Source organism: Chiroxiphia lanceolata, chromosome 16 (genome assembly GCF_009829145.1).
Source record: "Chiroxiphia lanceolata isolate bChiLan1 chromosome 16, bChiLan1.pri, whole genome shotgun sequence".
NCBI lineage: Eukaryota > Metazoa > Chordata > Aves > Passeriformes > Pipridae > Chiroxiphia > Chiroxiphia lanceolata.
In genome coordinates, this window is record NC_045652.1 from 14521282 (window position 1) to 14546403 (window position 25122).

The 25122-nt window shown below is 43.5% G+C and overlaps 1 protein-coding gene and 1 long non-coding RNA gene across 9 annotated transcripts in view; one reads left to right on the forward strand and one right to left on the reverse strand.

The window, feature by feature from the left end:
* The window catches only part of EPN2 (epsin 2), a 42761-nt gene that overhangs the window by 11667 nt on the left and 5972 nt on the right, over positions 1–25122 (forward strand). For 3 of the 8 annotated variants that reach the window (XM_032703546.1, XM_032703550.1, XM_032703549.1), the window contains exons 2-8: positions 7849–8622; positions 17576–17700; positions 19174–19266; positions 19541–19697; positions 22055–22225; positions 23750–23842; positions 24741–24956. In XM_032703546.1, coding sequence (XP_032559437.1) covers positions 8028–8622; positions 17576–17700; positions 19174–19266; positions 19541–19697; positions 22055–22225; positions 23750–23842; positions 24741–24956 — 1450 coding nt within the window. In that variant the 5' untranslated portion in view covers positions 7849–8027. Of the gene's footprint in view, positions 1–3198; positions 3275–6841; positions 6953–7848; positions 8623–17575; positions 17701–19173; positions 19267–19540; positions 19698–22054; positions 22226–23749; positions 23843–24740; positions 24957–25122 lie in introns of those variants that run through there. The other 5 variants (XM_032703548.1, XM_032703547.1, XM_032703551.1 and 2 more) reach the window with 5 other exon arrangements.
* On the reverse strand, positions 194–13562 carry LOC116794683. The gene is made up of 3 exons (XR_004359849.1): positions 13552–13562; positions 11172–11180; positions 194–287 (listed from the first exon to the last, which is right to left on the reverse strand). It is a non-coding gene; the product is annotated as an uncharacterized LOC116794683 (long non-coding RNA).

Below are 25122 nucleotides of genomic sequence, written 5' to 3' on the forward strand. Positions count from 1 at the left end.
GGGGGGATGGAGCATTTTGGGAGATAGGTTTCCTGCTTTGCAATTTTACAGCAACTTAATTAGGCATAGAGTTAGAGACTGGTTTGGGTTGGAAAGGTTTTTAAAGCTCATCTCATTCCACCCCTGCCATGGGCAGGGACACCTTCCACCAGCCCAGGTTGCTCCAAGCCCCGTCCATCCTGGCCTTGGACACTTCCAGGGATCCAGGGGCAGCCACAGCTTCTCTGGGCAACCTGTGCCAGGGCCTCCCCACCCTCCCAAGGAAGGATCCCTTCCCAGTGTCTAATCTCAGGAGCTGCAGGTAGCTCAGTTTTCGGAGGGTTAAAGGACTCTGATGTTGTCACCAGTTATGCCAGTTAAATTAAGACAGTGTGTTGACTTTTCAAGATGATTGTGCAAATCCGGTGGCTGTGAGGGAAGGTACTTGAAATTTTATGCCATGAATGGGCTTTGATGAGTGTGAGTAGGGTATTAAATCAATCTCCATTTTCCTTACAGGCTTGTAGTTTGTGCTGGCAGGCAGCACGCTGAAAAAAGTAGTGTTTTGGATGTAAGGACAGGGGTGATTGAAAAAAGGAGTGTTTTGGTTGTATGCACAGGTGTGCCTCTGCATCTTGCACTGTTCCTTGAACAGTCCTTCTCCTTAGAAATTCATGTCATAAAGTAAAAATATTAATTAATCCCTCAGCTTCTACCAGTAGTAGCGTGGAGAGTTTTTTTCCCCCCTCATCTCTGTCATGATGAGCATTTGCCTTTGGCCTACTGAATTTATTAATGTGGTTTCATGTCTGTGGTGTGTAGGTGGGTTGGAGAAACTGCACTTGGTGACGTCTGCCTCATGTTAATAAAGTGCCAGATTAATTTAGTTAACGAAATCATTGGGTAATTAGTCGTTAGCAGCAGGTACCTTCCCAAAATATGGAGTGTGACACACGAGCACAGATCTAGATGAATATGAATGTAAAAAATTTCAGTTCTGTAAGAAAACACCGGGGCTTAAGGAATGGAGCTGACATTTTGTGGTCTTGCAGGTTTTTTGATTGTATTATTTGCAGTCCCTCCTGTGCTCAGGCTGAGCTCTGAGGGCCTGAGCAGGTGCCTGTCACCCCATAAGCAGCCTAAGGGGCAAGGCTGGACTTCTCTAATTAGTGATAGATCCTCAGACACATCCTCTGGCAAGAATACTGAATATCCTCCTCCCTTCCAAAATGGAAATACGGAAGGAGGGAAGTGTCTCCTGCTGTCCTTAACTCTGTTGAAAATACTATTCAAGTCTAACCCAGTAAACTGAATTTATTTCAGATTGTTACCTTTCAGTCAAGGCACACATTGGGTGATTCATTTTTCTGCTCAATTTGTGAGAATAACTGACGAAATGCTTTTACTCAAGCAGGTAATCCCTGGGGAACAAATTCCTTTGGGGAGTTTGGGGAGGTATTTTCACTGCCCTGTTGGATTAATTTGCATTTAGAATTTCTGGTTCAGTGCACAGTGGCTTGACCTCGCACTGCTCTGTAATTCTGCAATATTCTGGTGTTCACTGCACACCCAGCTCTTTGCTGTGTGAAAAAGAAGCTGAGATGTGCCCAAAATCCAGGTGGCACCGTCGGTGACACTTGACCCGGCCGGAGAAGGAGGGTGTTATTTTTAAAGAGCTGTTGTCAAAGCTCGTAATCCTAAAATTAGCTCCCGGGGCAGGTCGGATTTGGATCGTTAGCGGTGATCTCAGGGCTCTGGCAGAGCCTGGCCCCTCTCACAGCCCCGCAGAGACCATTTGCAGCCACTTCCCACGCTGTCAATAATTCCAGCTGGAAAGTCAAATGGAGCTGGGGATGTCAAAGCACCACCGGCGCCTCTGGCTTGGCAGGTCCCAAAATAACGTGGGCAGGTAGTGCTGCTGTGTCCTGATGCTGTGACATTTCTGCTCCTCACCCCTCTTTCCACGCCCTCTGAGGAATAAGCTCCCCACTGAGCTCAGCTACTGGTGATTTAAAGAGACCTGGAGTGGGAAAAAGTGTCACGGAGAAAACTTCAACAGATTGGTGTCCCTAAATCTCTTTTAGGGCTGAATGTCCATTCAAGCTGGAATTTCTCTCTCTCTCTCTCTCTCTGAGCCTGAGACATGACTGTAAAACCACTGCAGAATCTAACCTTGGGAGTCATGAATATGCATCCATCTGGAGGAGAATTATCTTTCAGCATTAACTCTTTAAATAAAGAAATAATTTGGCCACCTGCTGTCTGTGAAAGCTGACCTTGTTCTCTCATTTGTAAAAGGGAGTGGAAAGCTTCCAAAACTTTGAATTTTGAACCGTTTCCTCTTCTCAGAAATTACACTGAAGAAGACAAGCATTTAAGCTGTGAAAAATGGAAACGAAATCTTTCCTCTGGAGTTAACCCTGTTCTTCAAACCCTTTGCCAACCTGTATTTGTAGCTCGTTTCCTAAATAAGTTTGAAGGTTGAGGAAGGGCATTGATGGTAATTTCAGTGTCTTCATTTGGCTGTTTAATTCCCATGAATTGCTGTTTTCTCTGCTGTACAATAGTGAAGAGAGCTAATAAGTGTGTTACTTGTTGGCTTTTATGTGTAGTGCCAAGCTGCTTCTCTCCTCTCAGTGCTCTCCTCCAAGTGACCACAATGTACAGTTGCCCCTTTTCCTGTTTGGATTTGGGAACAAGGTTTGTATTGCACTTGGATATTATATCATGGGCAGTGTAATGATACCCTCTGGTCAGCCAGTTGTTCTCTGGGAATTATTTATGAAGAGAGTGGGGAAAAAAAATCCGGGAGAGAAAATTTCTCCAGTAGTGTGGGATCCGGTGTAAGAAAAACGCCTTTGCTGTGATTTTTTTTTTCTGGATTACAGTCCCGATTTTTATATGAAGGTTTGTGCTCAGTTTTTCTTTATCCTGAATTTCTGACCTGTCTGTGGAAAACGAGACTTTCTAAACCACAGTGGGCTTGGATTTGTGCACGTAACGAGCTGTGCCAAGAAAACAGGGATGTGAATTTAGCGTCAGGCAACGGGAATCCTTCTTCTTTGCCATAAATAGGAGCTGGCTCCCTGTTGGGGTTGGGGTTGTGTTTGAGTGTGTGCAGGTGTGGTGTCGGTGTCTGTCTGGGGGAGCTTCTTCCCTACTCAGCATCTGGCAGCTCCTTCTCTTTGCCTGATTCTTTGCAGACTGGCGAGAATCTGATTTGTCCTGGAATCCAGGTCCCTGGGGATCACCTGCCTCTCATTCCAGCCTGATAGCAAGGAGAGCAGATCTCTAGGTATTTATGTGTATTCCCTCCCTGAGAGATGAAGCAGGAAGGCAGGGATATCTTTATGTAGATTGATGTCTGTAGAGACAGATCACACATTGACTGAAATAATACCCGTTTTCAAACCCTCACTTTATATGCATGTTACTTACAGTAAATGTCTAATCTAACTATATATGTTGTCTTTAGTACTGTTAATTAAGATTTTATGCAAGTGCCTGGTGAACTTCCTGTGTTTAATGTTAATTTTCACACTTGATATTAAAGGCTTTTTATATATTTCTGATCTGTGCTTAGCTGGATTATGTATATATTTACCTTCAGGCTGATGTGGAGGGCAGATATCAGTGCAGACAAACCCTGGTTGGAGTTTTACATTCCAGAGGTGTGAATGGATTCTACTGGAAGCCTGTCTATAAGTGGATTTGTGTGGCTGTTTTTCTTTGAACTACATTTATTAAGAACTTTGTGGCTTGGCCCCGTTTCTGGGTTAGTCTCAGCAAGTCCAAGATGTTTCCTCTTCTAGATTTCATTTACTGAGTTTAATCTCTTGTGAGATAGAGAGATGTTGAGAAGTTCAGTCAGGAATTCCTTCTGTCTGCATATTGTGTGGAGAAAAGCACCAGGAGAACTCACAGTGTAATGAAACTGTTGGAATGGGGCAAAGGAAACGGGGGTGTTCCCCTCCAGGTTACCCTTGGAAGCACAGGTGAGCTTCACCTTGTCATCTACAGATCTGGTTCCTTTTCTGTTTAAAGATGACAAGCTACTTAAAAAAAACAGAGAAAATGACTTTGTAGGGACCAAGAGACAAAGGAAGGAAGGCTCCCTCTTCCCCTCTCCCTTTAACCTTCCACAGAAATCTTGTCAAGCTCAACAGGCCTTTTTCCTGTTGGGAAGGAGCAGCAGCTTTAATCAGCTGGTCTGACTTTCTGCTTTCTTTGCAACTCTCCCGTTAAAAATGCAAACTCACATTTTTGCTGAAGTTGCAAGTGCATTGTGCTTCCTTGTGGTTTGTTGTGAGAACTCAATTCACTGAGGTTTCTGGAAAAAAAAAAAAATCTAAACTTTCTGTGTCAGTATTTGATTGTGCGTTAGAAACGGTTCCTGTTTGGTGCAGTCGGGATGTTTGGCTTTTTGATCTCTTTAATGATAAAAGAGGCAGTTGTGGGGCTTCAAGACTTGTGATAGTCAAGCAAAATGCCTCCCATGTGTGGTGAGGAAGCAGGGAGTGTGTAAAGCAGGTACCAAAAGGCTCACAGGGCTCCTGAGTAGGGTCACTGCCACTGCCAAGCAGTTACCTGGAATATTGGTGCAGCTACCACTAGAGAGGAATAACAAGCCCATCAGCTTCCCACTCCAGTCATCCTTTGTGCTTTCACCAGAGTAAAATGAAGTTTACAGTAAGTTGACTTTAGTGGGTTACGAGTAGAGTAAGATTAAAACATGTCCATCAAGAAAAGGAGAAAACCCAGACATGAATGTGGCTCTCATTAAGTGCCTTTGTTTTCATGATTCAGAGATATGAAGGTGAAGGATCACGGCACTGTCCATGGATTGATGGTTTCAGAGCTGTTACTGAACAACAAGTGAACTATCTTATTTCCTGAAAGAGTGAAAATGGCTCGTTTCACTTAATCCAGTGTGTTCTCTTCTGGAAATGTTTGCTCTGATTGTTCTTCCAAAGCCCTGCTCCAGACTTACTCTCTGCTAGTAGCCACCTTCAGAAGCTTCACGCTAGAAAAGCTTCCAGTTCAGGGTCCTGCCTTTCTTCCCTTGGTTTCTCCTCTAAAACCAGATGCCTGGTTTCCTACTGGGGCATAGGTGGGAAGGAATGGAGGCTCTTCTCTTTCTGGAGCTGTTTTTTGGACCTTGACAGCTTTATGTTGCATTTAATCAGCTCCAAAAGTGAGGCCAGGGTTGGATCATTCTTACTCTGCTCACAGGCTGCTGTGCAGCAAAGCTTGGGAGACTTCAGGTTGAATCTTTTCACTGTGCTGCTGTGTAAAAATGGCTGGATTTGGTGCAAGAGGGAGAAAGGGGGAGCAGTCACAGGGTTTGGAGCTTGGCCTGGCGTGTGAGACTGAGCCCTGATGGTCTGTGCCCCTGCTTGTGTTGGGAGGATGATTAATTCTTCAGGGATTTACATGTGAGGTGTTAAAATGATTTTTTTTCCAAAGCTTAAACGAAGTTGTAAAGTAATAAAACTTCTCCTTTTTTTTTTTTTTTCTTGGGAGATACACAGGTGAGGCACTTGCTCCTATATGTACTTATCAAAATATTTTGGTAAGGCCTCTCATCCTTGGCCTTGAAGAAATAAAACTGTCATAAGACAGGAATGTTTTTTTCATAGATTTACAGCGGGTTAAGAGACAGGAAATGGGGTTAGGAGCAAATGGTTGGTTCTCACAGGGAAGGGCTGTTCCCAGCCAAGTGTCCTGCTAAATGCAAATATTCCCTTTTCCAGATTGTTCCTAAATAAGGTGGGCAAATTGAAGCAAATCGCTCAGATTTGAAATGGATTTGAATTGAAAAGAAGGATGAAAGGTTGAGACCTGCTGAGGGATAAAGTGGCAGATGAAAAATGCACAGGGAGAGGAAACGACCCCGGGTTCATCTGCAGGAGCAGAGGCACAATTCCCAAAAGGCACATGGACTTTACACAGAGATTTGTGTTGGAGGATGTTGGCCTTGGTGGACTTGTTATCACAGGTTTTTTAGTCCTCCTGGTTTTGATTTTTTTATGTTATTTACTGCTTTTCTGGTTGGATGACAAACTCAGTCCTTGTGGGGGGTTGGATTCTTCTTCTCTGGGATCTGTATAACCGTTGGAATTGTGTTTGTGATGTGCCTGGCACTCTGATATCCTCTGCTGGCTCCACTCTTACCAGCTGAAGAAGTTCCTGCCTGCAGCCTGCTCCTGGTTCTGTGTGACCATCCAGATGCCCCTGGATACCTGGTTTCTGTTTGGCTGTGAACTTGCCTTACCCATTATTGACATGAAGAAATGGTTTAGGATAAATATGTATTGTGGGCTTTTTAAAATTTATCTTTTTATTTTTTCTTACTGTTGCTCTCCCCTGCAGGTCATGCATTAGAGAGTCATCACAGGGGCAGGTGATAATTTGGGCAATGTTAACTTTGTAAATGGCATGTTTATGTATGTTTACAGTGCACAAACCTTTAAATGCCCCAGAAGATGCCCCTTTTTATTCCTGTTGCCACCAGCCATCTGCCAACACACCAACACTCTCCTACCCCTGGTTCTAAACACTGGGGGAAACACCAGGGCGATGCCATTTACCTGAAGTTTAGTGTTGATCTCCCATTTAAAGTTCATCTCCCATGATGTCATAGGAGTTTTTAATCTGCCAAAAATTAACCTCAGTGGAACAAGATAAAATACAGTAACTCATTGGAGTTGTTCTGTGGTGGTTGAACTTGCCCAGAATGGTTTCCTGGGAAGGGAAAATGTCTTTATGCTAAAATAAATCCTCCTAGAGCTGCGTTGACACTGAATTCTGCTCACATTCCAAATGGCACCAGCGTCATTTGAAGAATGATAACAACTCCAGGCTTGAAATCTGTGCTTCACTTCTCCCCAGTGTCTTTGTAAGGGATAGGGTTGGTTTTTTGGAGTGTTTGGAGAAACATTAGAGGACATCTGGAATGGGCAGCTCTGTTCATGTGAGTTTGGTTGCAGAGTCCTTGCTCAGTGTTGTGCAACTGGTGAATATCAGGGGCTGTTCTGTGTTAATGGAACAGCAAAATCTGCCAGTTTGCTCAAGTAATTTATTCTAAAGCTTAATAGGCCTCTGTTTACTTGAAACAGTGACCTTAACTGAAGAACTGACACAGCTTTCCAGCTCCAGAGCTTGTCCTTGGGTTTTCTTGCCAATCATTTTGGCTTTACAGTTCCATTCTCAAATAATTAAAAATCCTTCTGTGCTGTGAGCAGAAACTGTGGGTCTGACGAGTGTTGTCAAATGGACAAAATAAATGCATTTGGGAAAGAAAAATTCCCTTCTAATCTGCTTATCATCAAAGGTCACCTTGAGTTGGAGTGGGTCATTCTGGGGCTCAGGTCTCCTCCCTGGGCCTCAGGATCTCTGAGTGGGCTTTAAACTCACCTGGGGTTTCAGAAATGGGTAATTTTCAGGAAGTTTGCTCGTTCCCTCAGTTCAGATTCCTACAGGAATGGGAGCAGTTGTCAGTGTGTCAGAGAGAAGCTGCTAAACACGGAATTTCTGACGTGGTTTGATCTCAGCTCTGTGAGCGCTGTAATTAAAAATTCTGGGTTTTTACTTTGGAAACTAAACCTGTAATTTCTTGGACTTTGGTTTGATTTCAGAATTTTGCAGCTCCATCAGCACGGTCGTCTTCTTACTTTTGTTTTGCTCGGCGCTTCAGGTTTTTAATCTTAAATGTTTAATGTTACTCATGAGAAGAGCAAGTTGTTTTCAAAAGGAGAAGAAATTCGGGGAGAAAATTCATCAGTTTGCCCTAGGAAATTTGTCCCAAGTGGATGCAGATTGTTGGCTGTGCAGGAACACTAACGTGCTTTGTTTTCTTTCCTCACTCAGGTCGTGATTTTCATTTTCTCATGTCATTCTCTTGAAGAGAGGAAATGGTTGTAGTGGAATGTGTCACAAATAAGCCACTGATACGGAGCCTTTGCAGTTCAGAAACGTTCATAGAGGAGCAAATTTAGCCCTTTTCTGTTTGTGTTCTGCAACCTGCCCGGGCAAAAAGGGAACTAAAAATGACGACTTCGTCTATCAGACGGCAGATGAAGAACATTGTGAACAATTACTCAGAGGCCGAAATAAAAGTTCGGGAAGCGACCTCTAATGACCCCTGGGGTCCTTCCAGTTCGTTAATGACTGAAATAGCAGATCTGACTTACAACGTTGTGGCCTTTTCTGAAATTATGAGCATGATCTGGAAACGGCTCAACGACCACGGCAAGAACTGGCGACACGTGTACAAGGCCCTGACGCTCTTAGATTACCTGATCAAAACCGGCTCCGAGAGGGTGGCCCAGCAGTGTAAGGAGAATATTTTTGCCATCCAGACGTTGAAAGATTTCCAGTACATCGATCGGGATGGCAAAGACCAGGGCATCAACGTGAGGGAGAAGTCCAAGCAGCTGGTGTCGCTCCTGAAGGACGACGAGCGGCTCAAGACGGAGAGGGCCCAGGCCCTGAAGACCAAAGAACGCATGGCCCAGGTGGCCACTGGAGTGGGCAGCAACCAGATCACCTTTGGCCGAGGCTCCAGTCAGCCCAACCTGTCCACCAGCTACTCAGAGCAGGAGTATGGAAAGTCTGGAGGATCCCCAGCCTCTTACCATGGCTGTAAGTACAGGCAAACACACAGGAAAAGTTCCTCTTCCTTTTCTTTTGAGAGATTTTGCATCCAGATTTGCTGTTGGAGGTGAGGGGGAACCTGAGGTTGCTCAGTTGGTGGGAACATGGTGCCAGTAACACCAAAGTTGGTGTTCAACTTTGGGCTCAGTCCCTTTTATGGGATTCAGTTGAGTTGGACTCAGTGATCCCTGTGGGTCCCTTCCAGCTCAGGGTGTTCTGTGGTTCTGGTTGTGCTGCCTTTGTGGATCTGCTCCATGGCATTACTGTCTCCTCCCCTGCCTGCTTAAATGTTTGGTTTGGAGGGGATGTGTGTATTGACTTCGTTTCAAAAGCAGTTGTTCCCTGGCAGTTCCCAAAGGTAGCATTGTCAGGCTGCTTTTGGGAACGTGCTCCGGTGTTTGATGTGCTGGGGAGATTGGGAATGGATTTTTCCTGGTTTTTTCCCTCGGAAATTCGTTCTTTTTGTTAAGTGTAATTCATGGAATCATAGAATGATTTGGGGTGGAAGGACCTTAAAGCTCATCTCGTTCCACCCCTTGCCATGGGCAAGGACACCTCCCACCAGCCCAGGTTGCTCCAAGCACTGTCCAACCTGGCCTTGAATTCAAGAAAAAAATAGAAATACAGAATATTTCCTGGATCATTTTGCTACTTTATGCTGCTGCTATTGTACTTTGGCAAGAGTGCTGCTGTTTAATTTCCTTTATTGCTTACTCAGCAGTTCTTGGAGTAGTAATGCTTTGAATTTGTCTGTATTTAAATATTTATACTCTCTGTCTTTGGTGTGTAAGTATCTCTACTAAATACTATATTTCATTCATAAAAAATTAATACAATGACATGGGAAGAACAAATTCTTTCTACCACTGCTTGGGGGGAACTCCCTGTCATGTCAGGAAGAGGCCTGATTTGGCACTAAATCCTCCTTAATGTAAGTAATGATCTGATGAAAGCTGCTTTGGCTGGAATGTCAGTGGTTGTGGTCTAATTCTGAAGGAAAATCTTGTCTCTAAATGAATGTTTAGGGTGTGTGGAGGGCTGTAACCCAGCCAGGGTGGAGAATCCACTGAGCACCAGTTCTAGGAATCTGAAGTTTGTCATGTCCTGGGTCCCAAAGTGCTGCTCAAATCATAAATTTGTGAGTGTGCAGACACTTCCTGGGGAAGGCAGGAAAATCAAACTAAATCTGTCCATTTAAAGCTATGGAGATGAGCAGGAAAAATTATTTCCAAAAAGAAGTATTTTGCAAATAATGTGCATGAAGGTTTTCAGGTATGAGATTTTTTTAATCTTTTAATTAGGAGCTGGATAACAAACCTCTTAGTTTTTGTGTAATAATCATATTTCTACCTGTTCATATTTTCTATATGTACATAGGTTTTTTATAATAACCACACTAGAGCATTGTTCCAGTGTGACTTTTTAAAGCACATCATGTATATTGTTACCACAACAATAACATTCTTTTTTCTTTTGAAGTCTGAAGATCACTGGTGACTACAGCAAAAATTCTTAATTTAGGATATAGCTTGAAATACTGTTTTTAACTTGGGCTGATGGACTAAATAATAGCGACTGAGTTCTGCTGAGCACACCTTGGGTTCCACAGGGTTATTGTTTCACCAGCTCCTGCCTCTAATTAGTGCCTGGAACTGTTGTTTGGCAGTTAAACGCTACCAGAGGCTCCAAACTATTCCTCCCAGCAGGGTTGAGCAATGCAGGGTGTGTTCCTGGATTGTTCCTTGGGAGAAGCAGCAAATTTGGCTGTTCTTTCAGTCCAAATGTGGATTTAGTGGATGCTCCCATTTCCCTCTGTGTGTCTCCCGTGGCAGGATTGCTTTTGAGGTAATGATTTCTTAAGCTTTTCTTCCTCCTCCCCCCCTGAGCACAGACCTAAGAAGCTTTAGAAATCTCAGGCTTTTTTTTTTTTTCCTTCCTGGGTTGTGGCCTCTCCTGGACTTCTCACAGTGGATCAGCCCAAATACAGATGGCTGTTGGTTTTTATATTTTGAAGTTTTAATGTGTTTTTGTCAGGTTTAATTGAGCATAGCAAAGCAAGCCAGCACCTTTCAGAACAGCTGGGCTTAAATACTCCTGATATTGGAAAATCTTTAGATTTTAGAAAATCTGATATTGGAAAAAAAACCACTTTTATCCCAGGAAATGAGGAAGGAGTTTCATTAAAATCCAGACATTTAATCTGTTACATAAATGTAGGGTCATTCCTGTGCCTTCTAAATGTGATGGAAAAGATGCTTTTCATTATTTAAAGTGGAAGAGATTGTATGCATCCTGTTTTATTTTTTTAAATGGTAACCTCCTTTTGTTCTGAAAAGATGGATTCAGTGAAATATGTGAAAGGAATTAAGTTATGCTTGACTCCTGGGAAATATTCTCCTTGTAGCAGCTCGAAGATGTGGTTGCTGCACTGTATATTCTGGCAGAATTCTCTTTCATTCCTCTCAGCCTTTGAAGAGGAGATCAGAGACATTTAGATTTGCAATCTATAGCATGAGGTTTGCCTCTTAAAAATGTACATCCCTCCTCTTTGCTGAATATATCACATGTCTTCTTAACAGTCAAATATCAGTAAAGTTTGGGAGAGTTAACAGCCTTTTTGCCAACATCACTAAATGAAATATTTTGTCTCTCAGTGGTTTTGGCATCAGCACATTTTACTTTTGTTCCTCTTTAGTGGGGATTGCAGATTTTGGGAATGCATTCCCCTTGCTTGAAGAGATGATGTTGGGCTATAAAATCTGATTTTTGATACTTTCTTGCAGAAGAAATGAAGCCTGAGCCGGCTGAAAGAGCTGAGTGGTTCCTCCAGGACAGATCATAGGGGGAACAATAGCTTGCAGTGGGTACTGTGCTGGATTGTGCCTGAGGGATCTCTTCCCTTTCTGTCACTTCCTAAAAGTGCAATATTGGATAAGTCAGTGGCCCCTTTTTGGTTCGGTTTGCTCAGAATGTTGAATGAGCTGCACTGCACAGACTGAACGCTGCACTGCTCACACTCCTGCCCTTCCCACCCTCCTAACACCTGTGGGTTTGGATCCAACAGTTGGATTTTGTACTTGATGTTGAGCCAGAAAGGGTTTTCTTAAAGACTTGCTGGTCATCGTGTCCCAAATTTATCCTTTATGAAGAAATAAAAGCATTGCTTCCAGCCTGTGCAGTGTGGGAGAGTTCAAGATGGAAAAGGATCTCTTGACTGTTGAACAATTACCCCTCACTGCTGCAGGCAAGAGTTGGCAAATAAGGACATTTCTCCCCATTTCCTTGTGGATATTTTCATCTCATCTCTAACAGTCCTTTAGAAACTGTGCAAAGTGAAATGGGGAAACGTGAGAGTTTTTAATAAGATCCTTTCCCCCAAAGCTTTGCCTTAACGACTTGGTTGGCCCTGAAGATCTCAGTGCTTGGATAATTCCAGGGAGCACATTATGGGGTGTGAATGTGAAAGTATTAGTATATTTTTGCTATTTAGTCTCATAACCTGGAAGTGGAAGCCAAGAGAGATACTAAAGCTAAAAGCAGAAATTAAATCTCCTCCAAACCTCCATCTTGTCAACAATTTCTGACATACTGGAAACAATTGGTTTTATCTTCCAGTTGGCAATTAATGTTCAGATTAGGAGCTATTAAATATTCCATGACAAAATGCATAATAGTTCTTTATTATTTTGGAAAACGTGTAAATTCTCTGGGGTTGCAGGAAATCTGATGTCAGGTTTTATTTCACTGTGGAGGAATGTTCTTGTGTGGTGCTAAACCCAAACCCTACTGGGGAGAGGAAGGAATATAAGGTGGATATCCGAAATCTTTTGGAGGAGAATTTCTTCGCTCATAACGTGGTTTTGTGTGTCTAAAAAATTGTCTTTATGCTTTTACACATCAGTCACCTGGTTTTGAAAACTTCAGCCTCCTGCTCCTGACCTTGTTTCATCTACAGCTGCCAGTGACCACTTAAATAGGATTCTGGATTTATGGCTGCACAGGGAAAAGTAGGATGTTCTTAATATAGACCTCTTAAGCCTGAACTGGGATGGTGTTTCAGGCCTGGGAAGTGCTGGTCATGCTTTAAACCCAAGTTTACTGAGGCCATGCTTATTCAGAGATCCAATCCTGTCGTGCCCAAGCCAGGATGTCCCTGTGATATTTTGGGTTGTCCACACACCCTTCCCTTTGTCCGTGTGCTCCCGTGGGTTTGGGAGGCAGAGCCAGGCTGGGGTGGGTTTAATGCCCTGATTTCATGGACACAAATGTGTGACCTGCTTTCGGAGCAGCACTGCCCCGAGGTGGGCTCAGCCCAGCTAAGCTCAGCTCAGCTAAGCTCAGCTCACATTCATTGTGCCAACAGCCTGTTTGAGAAAAGATCGGTGAAAGATGGGCTGAAAAGGGCTTTTATGGATCTTGGGAAATGCCAAGTCTGTTAACCTTTCCTGTAAAGATTCTGGGAGCAATTTTCTTCAGGTGAATTAATGAGTTTTTAGTATTTCCAGTGATTATTGATATTAAGTTGACTCATTATTTAAAAGCAGTTTTGTGAAGCCTCAGCAAGTTTGTGTTCTCTCATCTATTTCAGCTTTCTCTCCACTTTTACTTGGAGTAGAAAGTAAATTAGAGGAATTTCTGTTTTGGGTTTGACGTGATGGGAAATTCATAGAATCCCAGAATGGTTTGGGGAAGGGACCTTAAAGCTCATCCAGTTCCAACCCTCTGCCATGGGAAGGGCACCTTCCACTATCCCAGGTTAATCCAACCTGGCCTTGGACACTTGCAGGGATGGGGCAGCCACAGCTTCCCTGGGCACCCTGTACCATTCAGATTTCAGAATGCTCCTGTTTTTAAAGTTGGGGTTTTTTTATTTATTTAATAATTTACAGGTTTTTAACAATTTGCAGGTTGGAACACATCTCTGCCCTTCCATCTTAGATAGGGAATATATGATTTATCATCCAGCAATGAATCTGGATGAGCAGTTTGGATAATTCCCATAGTTTGAGGTGTTGAAGGAATGTGGCAGACTCCTGTCAGATGTCACTTGACAACTTGATTAAATTCTCTCATCTTACATCTCTTTTCTGGTGAAGGTGGGAAGTGCCATTGGTGTATCCAGGCTTCTGTAGTGGCACTAAATTATCCAACTCCGTCTGTTGAGCTGGATGTAGGGATTACCTGGGAGGAAAATGCTCCTAAAACCAAAACAAACCTCAAGGATTTGTTCAGGGTTAAATGAATTTCAGAAGTGCTCTGTGTGCTCAGCACAGTTAAATCCTGCAGGAAGGTTGAGCAGCTCCACCTTGTCACGTTCAGAGGTGTTATTAACTCTCCTCTTGTGTCTGAAAGATTCTTTAATTCCCAGTGGAAAGGTGGATTACACAACTCCTCCTAGATTGAGCAGTTTGCACATGCTTTCCCATCATTTGAGAGCCTAGATTGGCTTTTTGAACGGATCCCATCTTTTATTTGGGTGGTCTTTCACTGGAAGACTAGCAAATGGGATCTCTGCTTGGTTCCCAAGGGAATTTCTGTCGGTGTCTGAGTTCTTACCTTGATATTAATCTAATTTTTCAAGTCAACCTTGGTTTGTCTACATTTGTGGGTGCACTGATTGAGGGAGGAGGCAGCTTTTCTTTCCGAACAGATGTGACTGAGAAGTGAAGTCTGTTCTTCAGAATTCCACCTGCAAATCAGAAAAAGAAAAACCCCAGGAATAACAAAACCAACCCCAAAACCCAAGCACAGCCTTCTGAATGGAAATGCACAGTCTGACTGGTGTGCTGGGAGTGATTTTTGTCACTAATGCAGGCAGAGACTCTGCTTTCCCTGTCCTGTGTATTCACTTCAGCTCAGCCAGAGCTATTGACATCTACAGAGGGCTTTTGATACTGCCAAAATATAGGAAATTATCAATAGATATTGTCTGAAAGACATCAGAGCCTGGCCTGGGGACAGATGGTGGAGCAGAATCCTGCTTTAGTGATTACCTGAGGTTGGAGATGATTCCCTTGCCGAGCAGCCCAGCCCGGTGGCGTCGCTCCCTGCGGGAGCAGATTCCCACCAGTTTGCTTCTGGGCAGCCTGGAGGGACTGGGATCTCCAAATTCCCAACAAAGCAGGGCTTAGCAGGTCAGAATTGATCTATTGAGTCCCATCTTACATAAACATCTGAGTTAACTGTCATGTGCTGGGGGATAAGGGATGCTTTGTGTGGCAGCGATCCTGTTACTAAGGCAATAACCTTTCTGCTGGATCCTGGGAATTCAAACCTTAATGCAGGATGAGGCCCATATAGGAGTGTAGTTGCTGCATAAAGCATGTCAGGTTACTCCCAGGAGCAGTGTTTTGAATTTTCCTTAATCCTTTCTCAAACAATTCGCTGGCAGCTCTTTAATGTAGGTGGTTTTATAACACTGCAGAGGTTTAATGTAAAATAGCAACATTCCTATAGTTTGGTTTTTTTTTTTTTCAAATGAGACCCAAGGAAGAATTTCAAATGGGCATTTTTCCTTTTTTTTTTTTTTTTTTTTTTTTTTGTGGAAAGGAGTTTGGAAGTGCCTTTTAGAGTTAATGAAACCAAGTAGAATGAATTGCTGGAAAAGCCTAAAAGTGAAAAGAAATAATTTATATCCGTGAGACGCCGTGTTATCCCCGTTCAGGTCCTGGAGCTGCTGATGTTGGGCTCTGCTGGGAGCTGTGAGCTCATGGAGCTCCCTGCCAAAGCAATCCAGCCCTTCCTGTGCATGGCTGGGAGGTGAGGACCCCCCAGGGGAGGGCCAGTGGGATGCAATTCCCGCTCCTTGCAGCTTTTCCGGGCAGAAGGGCCGTGAGCTGCTAAAAGCTGCGACTGGTTAGCGTGTTCAGCAAGTCCTTCCCGTGGAAATGGCAGGAAAATCAACGGGGTAAACCCATTCCACAACATTTTAAAGCCGTTGTACCGTCAGCTTCTGAGCTGTTATGGAATGTAGTAACATCACCAGGGATGGAAAAGCTGATTTGCAGGAAGTGCAGGAAATCCCATTTCCCCCCACGATTGCAGTTGAAAAACTGGAGGACCAGGAGGTGCCTCCCTGCTCATGGTCCAGGTCCATCTGCTCTCAGGTGACTCTGTTGGTGTCCCATTTGTCCCACACTTATCCAGCTCTGTTTTTAAACTATTTACAACTCTTTCCTTCTCTATTCCCTGCTGGAAAGCTGCTCCTCTCTACTTGTCTCTTAAATCTATTCATGGTCAATTTATACCGTTAGTTCTTGCCCCTTTATCTTAAATAGCTTTTCTGGCTCTGTGGTGTTTGCAAGCCTGATATGTTTAACAACCATAAACTGCTCAATCTTCTTTTTGCAAAGATAAACACATAAAACATTCTCCATGCTCTGAGGGGAAGTGTTTCCACCTCCATTCTGGTTTTGAAATCACCCATCTTGGGTTTGAGTGACCAGAACTAGTGCTCACGTTTAACCTCTGTTGGCTGGGAATTATCACATGCTTTAGTTATTTTGTTTTTAATAGTCCATATAATATGTCAGAGAGCCTGGCTGTGATTGTTGGAGCAAACAGGCTAAATTTAGTTATTTCATTTGAAAAAGTAATAGAATTGAGGGATGAGTAACATCTCTGTTGCAGTAAGGAGCTTGTCTGGTTGGCTTGAGAGCCTCAGGATCAGCACAACGTGGAGGGATCGTTCTGGGGGATAAATTAATGTGTCCCTTTAGGAACATAGTGAGGTGGGATGGAAAGGTCATTGCTTTTTTAGGGAGAGTCACCTGCCTTGAGGCCTGTTGGAGGAGAGAGGAAGTTCCACTTCTTGTTTTGAAATGTCATTTTGGAGAGACAAGACTGGGAAGTGTTTGGAGGATTAAAGTAGTGATGAAAAAGTGCTTTTTAACGTAGTTTGGCAATCTCAAACATGCCCAGCTGGCCTGCTAAGAAGAAACTCGATTTCTTAGACCTTGCCATGCTAGTTTAAAAACATGGTTCCTCTCTATTAAATGTCAATGTATATTTTGCCAAACCTAATTATCATTCCAGCCATTAAATACAAACTTCCTTGCCAAACTGAGATAAAATTTCTGTGTGAATGATTTGATGCTAGAGAATTATTTGTGAGAGTGACCACAAAAAAATGTTTAGTTACTGTCTAGTGCTAAACTTACTAGTGTTGTCCCATTGGGATGGGAATTTCTGCATGTTGCTGTCGTGAAAACATCAAGAAAAGATGGTTTGTATGTTGAGAAATTGCGTATTTTAGCTGTCAAGCTCGAGTGTTGCTCGTGGAGTGGGGGAGATCACAGCTAGAGCTCAGCTAGTGGAAATCTTCATCCAAAAAAAGACTAACCAACACCAAAAACCAAACAACGCCCCCAACCCGTAGACCAAACTCTTTCTTAACAGAGAATGATACAGTATTTGTGTAAATTTGGGGTATGAAAGGCTGGCTTGTTTGTCCCTGAGCCTGCTCAGCAGTTAAGAATAGTTCTTTATCTTCCCATTAGGACTGTATTATTTTACAGAAAAGTGGGTGGTATCCAGTTTTACCCCGAGATTGGCCAACTCCCAGCAAATCCTTAGTGACATTGGGAGATGTGAGAAATACCAACAAATGTTTTCTTGAGCAATTAATTCTCTGCATTTTTAAGTCGGTGTCCTACCCCCAGAGTTCTCAGGGTGTCCAGCATGTACTGGGGGTCCTTGCTGATGTTACAACCCCACTAAAGCCTTTGTTTTCCAGGAATATTTGTCCTTTAAACCAACTGACTGTCGAATTGTCCTTCCCCTCAGCCGTGGTGGGAGCTTTCAGAGGTCTCCAGTCTCCCTGGAATATGAACGGGTGAAAACAGGGGCGGGGGGAGGATCCGCTCAGAGCAAGAATCCGACATGTTTTTTGTTGTTTGATGTGTTTGATGTGCTAAACGTGGTGGGTTTTGTCTCCCAACAGCGACGTCCCCTCGAGTTTCCTCGGAGCTCGAGCAGGCCCGGCCTCAGACGAGCGGGGAGGAGGAGCTGCAGCTGCAGCTGGCGCTGGCCATGAGCCGGGAGGTGGCGGAGCAGGTCGGTGCCCGTGTAGGTTTTGCCTTTGATAGTTGAGATTGCAATCCTGCTTTGCTTTTTTTTTGGTTTTGTTTTGTTTTTTTTTTTTTGTTTTCTTCTCAGTGGCAGCTTGGCTTTGCTCCAGGTGGAAAGGCCGTTTTGGAAGATGTTGCTCTTGTTTTTTTTTTTTTAATTATTATTTTTTGTGGGTTTTTTTGGTTTTTTTTCTTTTTAAATCTCTTTTTTTAAAGTAACTTCAGCCTCCGAGCTGTTGAGACTAGTGGAAGATGACAGTCACTTTGCAAGAAGACTTTGTGTGGGAGGATGTTAATCAGCACATTACTGAAGATGTTTTCAGTTAGGAAGAGCTGGAAGCGTGACTGGTCCTGAAAACCTTCATTTATGTCAGTGAATTCTGATTCCAGTGGAATTTTGAATGGTCTGGTTGTTTGGTAAGAGTGTCTGGAACAAGAGGGTGACCTGACACAAAGTACCAGAATATATAAAGAACTTGGTTTAAAGTAACTTGATTCCTAATCTGTCACCTGAGTTATGTTACTGTGCTAATTCTTAAGAAGTTCGTTTTGAATTTGGAGTAAATGATGGATAAGTAATTGTGGATAAAGTCTGCTGCATGTTAATATATAACGAAGTTGAATCTCACCTATGAGTGAAAATTCAAGTCAGCCCTGCTGAGTGTAATATTTTAGAGGCTTCCTGTGACAATTTAGCTTAAGCTGCATGTTAAGCATTAGTATCTCTGTACTTGGAAAGGAAAACTGTCACCCAGTAAACTTTATCATTATTGAGCAATAAAAGGAAAGAAAATATAAATCAGAACCTAATCAGTTGAAGTAGCTTGAAAAATGACAAGGAAAATACCAGCTGGGGGATTAGTCAACTTCTGAAAGATGTGATGCAAGCAAAGACATTTAAAGTATTTGAATGTACCACAAACATTGTAGTTTACAGATGTTTAAACTTTCAAATTACAGGGAGTTGGCTCGACTGATTCCCTTGGTGTTCTTTATACACTTGTATCAGTGTGGAGGGAAGCTGAGAAAAGCCAGGGAAATTACAGTTTAGTTCCCTGCAACCTTCAGTGGTTCCAAATCATGGTGATCATTTAAAAACGGGCTGTTTACTCGAAGTTCCGCGGTGTTTCTACCTAGAAACTGAATTCTGGAAAGAATGTTGCATTTATATTCCCATCAGGAATAAAACAACACGAGGGTAAATGTCAATCAGCAAACTGGATTGCGATGACACCGCTGGTGTTCCGGGGTCGGGGTGCTCCTGACCTCTGGTTGAGGCAAGAACCGCAAGAAAATTCCTCTCCCTCTCTCAGTTATGTCCAAATTCTAGCAAATAATCCCACCAGCGGTGGCAGGGAGGGCTGGCCAGGCCTTCCCTGGAGGTGTCCTGCCCAGGGGTTGGATTCCTGGAGGGAGCAGCAGCCCAGTGCAGGCTCATGGTCTATATCACCAGTGTTGATTTCCTTTGCAGGAGGAGCGCCTCAGACGCGGAGATGATCTGAGATTACAGATGGCTCTGGAGGAGAGTCGCAGAGACACAATTAAAATTCCCAAAAAGAAGGAGGTAGTGCCTTCGACTAAGAAACTCCCGGTTATGCTGCCAAAAGCTGAAACACAGTAACACAAAATAGCTTAATACTGAGCTCTTTTATGCTTTTGGGATTGCTTTGTTGTGTAGCTTAAAGCTTCTTCCGTGTGGGTTAAATTTCGAACTACTAGTCAATGCAGGTGTGTAAAAGGAAAAAAAAATAAAATAATAATTGCTTCTTCACTCTCACGGGTTTGTACTTCGGAGTGACAATGCTCTTGATTAAAACTCAGATTATTCCTGCCCTCAGCACACCACTTTGTTGGACCTGATGGATGCCCTGCCCTCCTCGGCACCGGCCCCGCCGAAAACGGAGCCGTGGGGACCTCCCGCTGTTGCAAACCAAACTGATCCCTGGGGAGGATCCACAGTTGCAGCTCCTGCCTCTGACCCGTGGCAATCATTCGGTAAGGAGAAAACTGCCAGGAGGAATGTTATTTAAAGGGTTTTGCTTTTTGATGTTGAGCTTTTCTAAGTTCCTCCGTGTCCGGTGTCACGCTTGTGACATTATTCATGACATATTAGTCCATCTTGATTGGTTCCCATACTCTAGAACTGACATTCCCCAACTCATTTCCAAGCAGAAACAAATGGAAATTCCACTCTTTTTAAACAGCTGGGGTTTTGTTTGTGCATTCTATCTGTTGCACTTCAGGCTGGTGGTTCTCCAACCTCTTCTTTAAAATCATTTACATCAGCATTCAACACACCACCATCAGGTTCCTGGTGAAAATGTTGAAGTTTAATAATGAAATGCCTTGTTTGGGGTTTTTTCCCCTCCTCATGGTGGCATTTAAGGCACCTACAAAGCTGTTGGGCCAGCTGCAGGTCATCGTTCTAAGTGTCATCTGTTTCTCTTTTGGTGACAGGAAATCAGAAGAAGCCCAAGTTTTGGGCCCCGAGGCTATTTAGTGTATTTTTCCATGGTTAAAAACAAACAAAATCTGACTTTTTTCAGTTCTCCTCCTTGATCTGTCACCCTCTGACAGGATTTCCCTTGCATCAGTTTTGGCTATAGTGTTTTTTGTCAGTGCCTCCCAACTTCATTCCACCACAGCACAACCCCTTATTCCAGCTTGCTGACTTCTTGGCTCCCAAGGATAGTCCTGAAGATATAAGATTTAGGAGCTTTCTGATAAAAAGAGTCATTCATTAAACTGTATTTCTCAAGCCCTGCATGTGCTGTGGTGTTCCAGTGGAGCTGATGGAAGCTCCGTGAAGGGATCTTCCCAAACGCTCTCATTTCCTGCGCTCCCTTTATGAAGGAAAAGACATTTTGGGAAGCTTCAGTTGATGGGAAATGCTGTCATGAGCATTTCTGGTGGGGCATTGCTGTAGCTCAGCGCTGAGGGCAGATAAAGGAAGTGTAAGTACCGGTGTGGGAATAGTTTGGCTTCCTTGGAGAGTTCTGGCATTTCCTGGTGCGGAGCTGCAGCGAGACCGTGGGCCTGTTGATGAAACAAAACCCAGCAAATTGGGATTTGTGCCATTGTGTGCAGCACTGAATTGGTTTATGAGAATATTGTGATGCCAAGGGGGCTTGTATGTAGTTTGGAAAACTCAAAATAATTCTCAGTTGTCACTTGAGAGCCACGTGGTGGTTAAAGATAATGGTTGTGCACATGGGGCTGATCCTGAACTACTCTGGGTGACACAGTCCTCAGTTAGGAATTAAACCATTCCTGCCAAGAAGATTCATAGGGAAGAGGAAATGTTTGCATGTCCTGCCTGGTTTGGAGGTAGTTGATCACTGTACAGGTTACAGGATGTGCCTGAGAAGTGCTGGGCTCCCATTCCTGGTGCTCCAGGAGGGGGATGGATGTCAGGTCCGAGCAAGAATGACCTTCCAGCACCCACCTGGCCCACTGCAAAAGGAACGTGGGATTTGCTTCAATATTCCTGGGGTTTAATAACTTAAAATATTGGTAGAAACAAGAACAGAATTGCTTTGCTGAAAAGCAATAAATTAGGTTGGGGAGGAAGAAGAAAAACCTGGCAGGAAATTGTAAATGATGAGAGGAGTTTCCTTCTCTTTCCTTCTCCCTTTGACCTTAAATTTCCCCTTTACCCTTGTGCACAGTCTGAAGCAGTTTGGTCATTGAATTTGTGGGAATGAAGAGTTGTCACAAATTTCCAATAAAAATGAGAATCCTGAACATACAGGCTTTGGGTTAAAAGAAAATAATAAGGGATATCAATGGGAAGCTCAGATCTGTGTCAGGAGTGCTTACACACGGGAATCAAAAAGCACAGCTGGCTCAGGGAAGCTGATTATGTTTTTAAAAAATAACAGTATGGTCAAAAGAGTGGGAAAACATTGCATCTTTGTTGTCTTTCTCCAAGTGTTAGTGTTTTGTATCTCATGCCTTTTACCTCTGGGCTTTTTCTAAACTTACTTTCCCCCGAGTTCATAAATAGACCCTGTGATTTAGGTCACCTCTAGTCAGGTATTGTCAGTTGTGGTGGCAATGTCTGTAACAAAAGCCTGTTTATTTTCTTGTTGGAACTGCAGATATTTTTATTCACTTTGAAAGGGGGGGATTTGTTTATTCATCTGCCTTGCACAGAATTTCCTGGTGCTTGTTGTTCATGGCGTGTGACATTGATGCTCAGAGTGTTATCAGTGTTCCTGGTGCTGAACTGCTTCACCTGTTTATGTTCAGTGTTAGTTGGCAGTAAAGGCACATAAGAGAGGTTAATCTCCCAGGAAGGCTTTCCAAAGTGAAGCTGGACTCACTGGGGTTCCCGCTGACTCTTTTTGCAGGTGCCAAACCAGCTGCTTCTGTTGACCCTTGGGCAGCACCAGCAGGATCCACAACTCAGCCTCTGTCCAAAAATGACCCTTGGGCTCCTGCTCAGTCATCTTCTACTGCAGCAAAACCTTCTGTGGATCCCTGGGGACCAGCACCTGCAAACAAACCTCTCTCTACTTCTGGTGAGAAACAGTCTCATGTTATTTGAGTAATGAGGAGAAACCCCGATGATGTTCTTGCATTGTGTGATTCAAAGCAGCTGAGTGCTGAACAATGTGCAGAACTGCTCTGTAAGATAAAAGGGAGTTGTAATAACTAGCAGGAAAAAGAAAATCAAATGTAATTATTCTGACTTAGAGCTCTGAATTCGTGGTGCTGCTTTGTGCTCTGTCCCTTCTACATTCTCCTCTTGGTGTTTGTGGCTGCCTGCTGGGCCCTCGGGACTGCTGCTGCTCTTGGGTTTTATCTTTAATTAGACAAGGACTTAATTTCTGGCAATGAACGATCCTATAATTTAAGCTTTCATCATGATAAACAGCTCTGCAGATGGATGTCTCTGCAGATGTAGATTGACAGGTTGAGCAGCTCCACGCTCCGAGGAGACTTCTGGAGGTGCAAATGAAGGTTTGTTCCTTCAGACTGAGGGTGTGAAGTGATCCCTGAGCCCTGGGTACCAAGGTGCTGATGTAATTGTCTGTTCATGCTCTGTAACTAATGCAACCTTGATGAGTCTTAATACCTGCTATTTTCATATCAGCACCGTGGCTAAATGCATCCCAAATGCATTTTCTGCCAGTCTCTCATCCCAGTACATAACAAACAAAGGAATCTGAGTACTGCTAAAAGTTGTCTAATCAGCTTTCCACTGGGCAAAGGGCAATAACTGGATCATTGTGACAATGAGTCTTTAACTTTGTTCTTCTTAAGTGTTGTTTTTATACTCAATCATCACTTGTTTTCTCAGGGTTTTGTCTTTGTGCTCTTTTTGGACCTTCATATTTGCTTGAAATGTGTTAAAGGTGAAAACTAAGTTAGAAAAACGTTTAAACTAATTAAAAAAACACGCCACACAAACTTTAAAGCTTTTCAGGAGTGTGATTGCTGGTCATTTGGGTTTGGGTTTGCTGCCTCCATTCTGAGGTAAGAGCGTGGAATTTTGAAATGATGATGTTTTCAATGGTTGTGAACTCTGGGCAAGTGCTGGTGCTTCAGCTAACGGGGCTTTGCCATCTCAGCAACCTTTGCTATTGCATTTCTCCTCCTTTTCACTTGGGAAGCACAAGTCAAATCATCACTGAAGCTATAACAGTGCTAAATTTGGCTTTGGAACTCTGTTCAGAATGTGTTTTACTTGAGGGCTGATTAACACTTGATAGTTCAGGCTGTAAATCCATTTCTCCTTCTGCAGCAATATCTGCTTTCTCTAATGCAGACAATCAACCAAACCCCAGCATGCTCAAGGTGTGCCCTACACTGATTTAATAGCAAACTGCTCTCAATTAGTTGTTTAATTCTGTAAGAAAGGACAGTTTTCTGACATTATCCTTCTCCCAACTCCTGGGTAACTCCAGGACCACTCCAAGTGCTGCCCTGGAACCCAACAGTCTCGGTAACAGAAATGGGTTAGGAATTGCTTCCAGGAGGATCAGGTGTGGGATGCAACCGAAGATGTGTTAATGACAGGGCTGTCTTGTTGTTTTGAACAGGAAGTACATCTTTTGACCTCTTCAGTAATTTGAATGGTACAGTTAAAGATGATTTTTCTGAATTTGACACACTTCGAACTTCCAAAAAGCCAGGTACGAATCCAGTTCTTAGCATGTGGACAGGTTGGGTGATAGTCACAGCAACAAATGTCTCTCTTCTTAAATTTTATTAGAAAACAAAATCAACTTTCACAAAGGGAAGGATTAAAGCTGGTGGTAATGCAGCAGTAAAAGCTTGTTGTTCACGTTTTGGCCTGTGCATGAACTTGTGGGGAATGGGCCTTTTGCACTGTAATCCATAGAATTGCACTGTGTAACCTTTGGCTGCATTGACCCAGAAATTTATTTGGATTTTAAATTCCCAGTATCCAACGAGTTTGGAGCAGGGCTTGTGCTCAGAGAGTCAAACAGAACCATGCTGACTGAATTCCTCTCGTGTAAATTCTAGTAGGAAGATGAGAAAATACACTTCCATGAATGCTCTAATTTATTTTTCCTTTGGTCATTAGTGACTAAATCCAAACTGCCAGACCCTCAGTGTCAGGGCTGTGATACCTTGTGCTGTCAGGATGGTTCTGCCTGAAAGAACAGTGACTAATGCCCAGCTGGGCATTTTTGAACATCAAACCTGGGTGGAATCCAGCTAGGAAGGGCACAGCAGTGGTGTAGGGCAAGGGCAGAAGCCAAGGCTTTTGAGTATCTTTTCCTTGGAACCTCTGAGTCCCACCTGGAGCAGCAGAGCTGTGGGAATGCTCATCAGGGCAAAGCAGGGAACGCCTTCAGTAGAGCTCTGCACCTCTGACTGCAGCTTTTTCATGCTCTCCTACAGAACATTTGTCTGCTTGCATGCTAAGGGTGTCCCTGACACACTCCAGCCTGACTAATCCCAACGTTAGAACTAAACATTCCTGCTGTCAGACACTTCAGGGTTTTCTCTGCTTGGCTGTGTGGATTAATGGGAAGTTTTGTTTGTCTCTTTGTGTTGTTTCAGCTGAATCAGGTTCCACTTTGCCATCTCAGCATAGCGGTACCACAAGTCCTGATCTCTTTGATTCCCAGCACTCGAGTGGGACATCAGGAAAACAAAGTGCAGCTCGGAAAACCCCGGAGTCCTTTCTGGGCCCCAATGCTGCTCTGGTGAACCTGGATTCTCTGGTGTCTAAGCCACCACAACCTGTTACTTCACTGAATCCATTCTTGGCACCAGGTCTGTTTCTGCACAGCCCTCCACGTTTCTGTTTTAGCTTTCCCTCCCTGTAGGCAAACTGTACATAACTCAGTCCTGGTGGATTTAAAGGAAGGAGTTTGGGGTTTGTTTTTCTTGGTTGCTTCAGGCAGCAGATCATGGCTGAGAGCAGGAAGGTCTCAGAGAG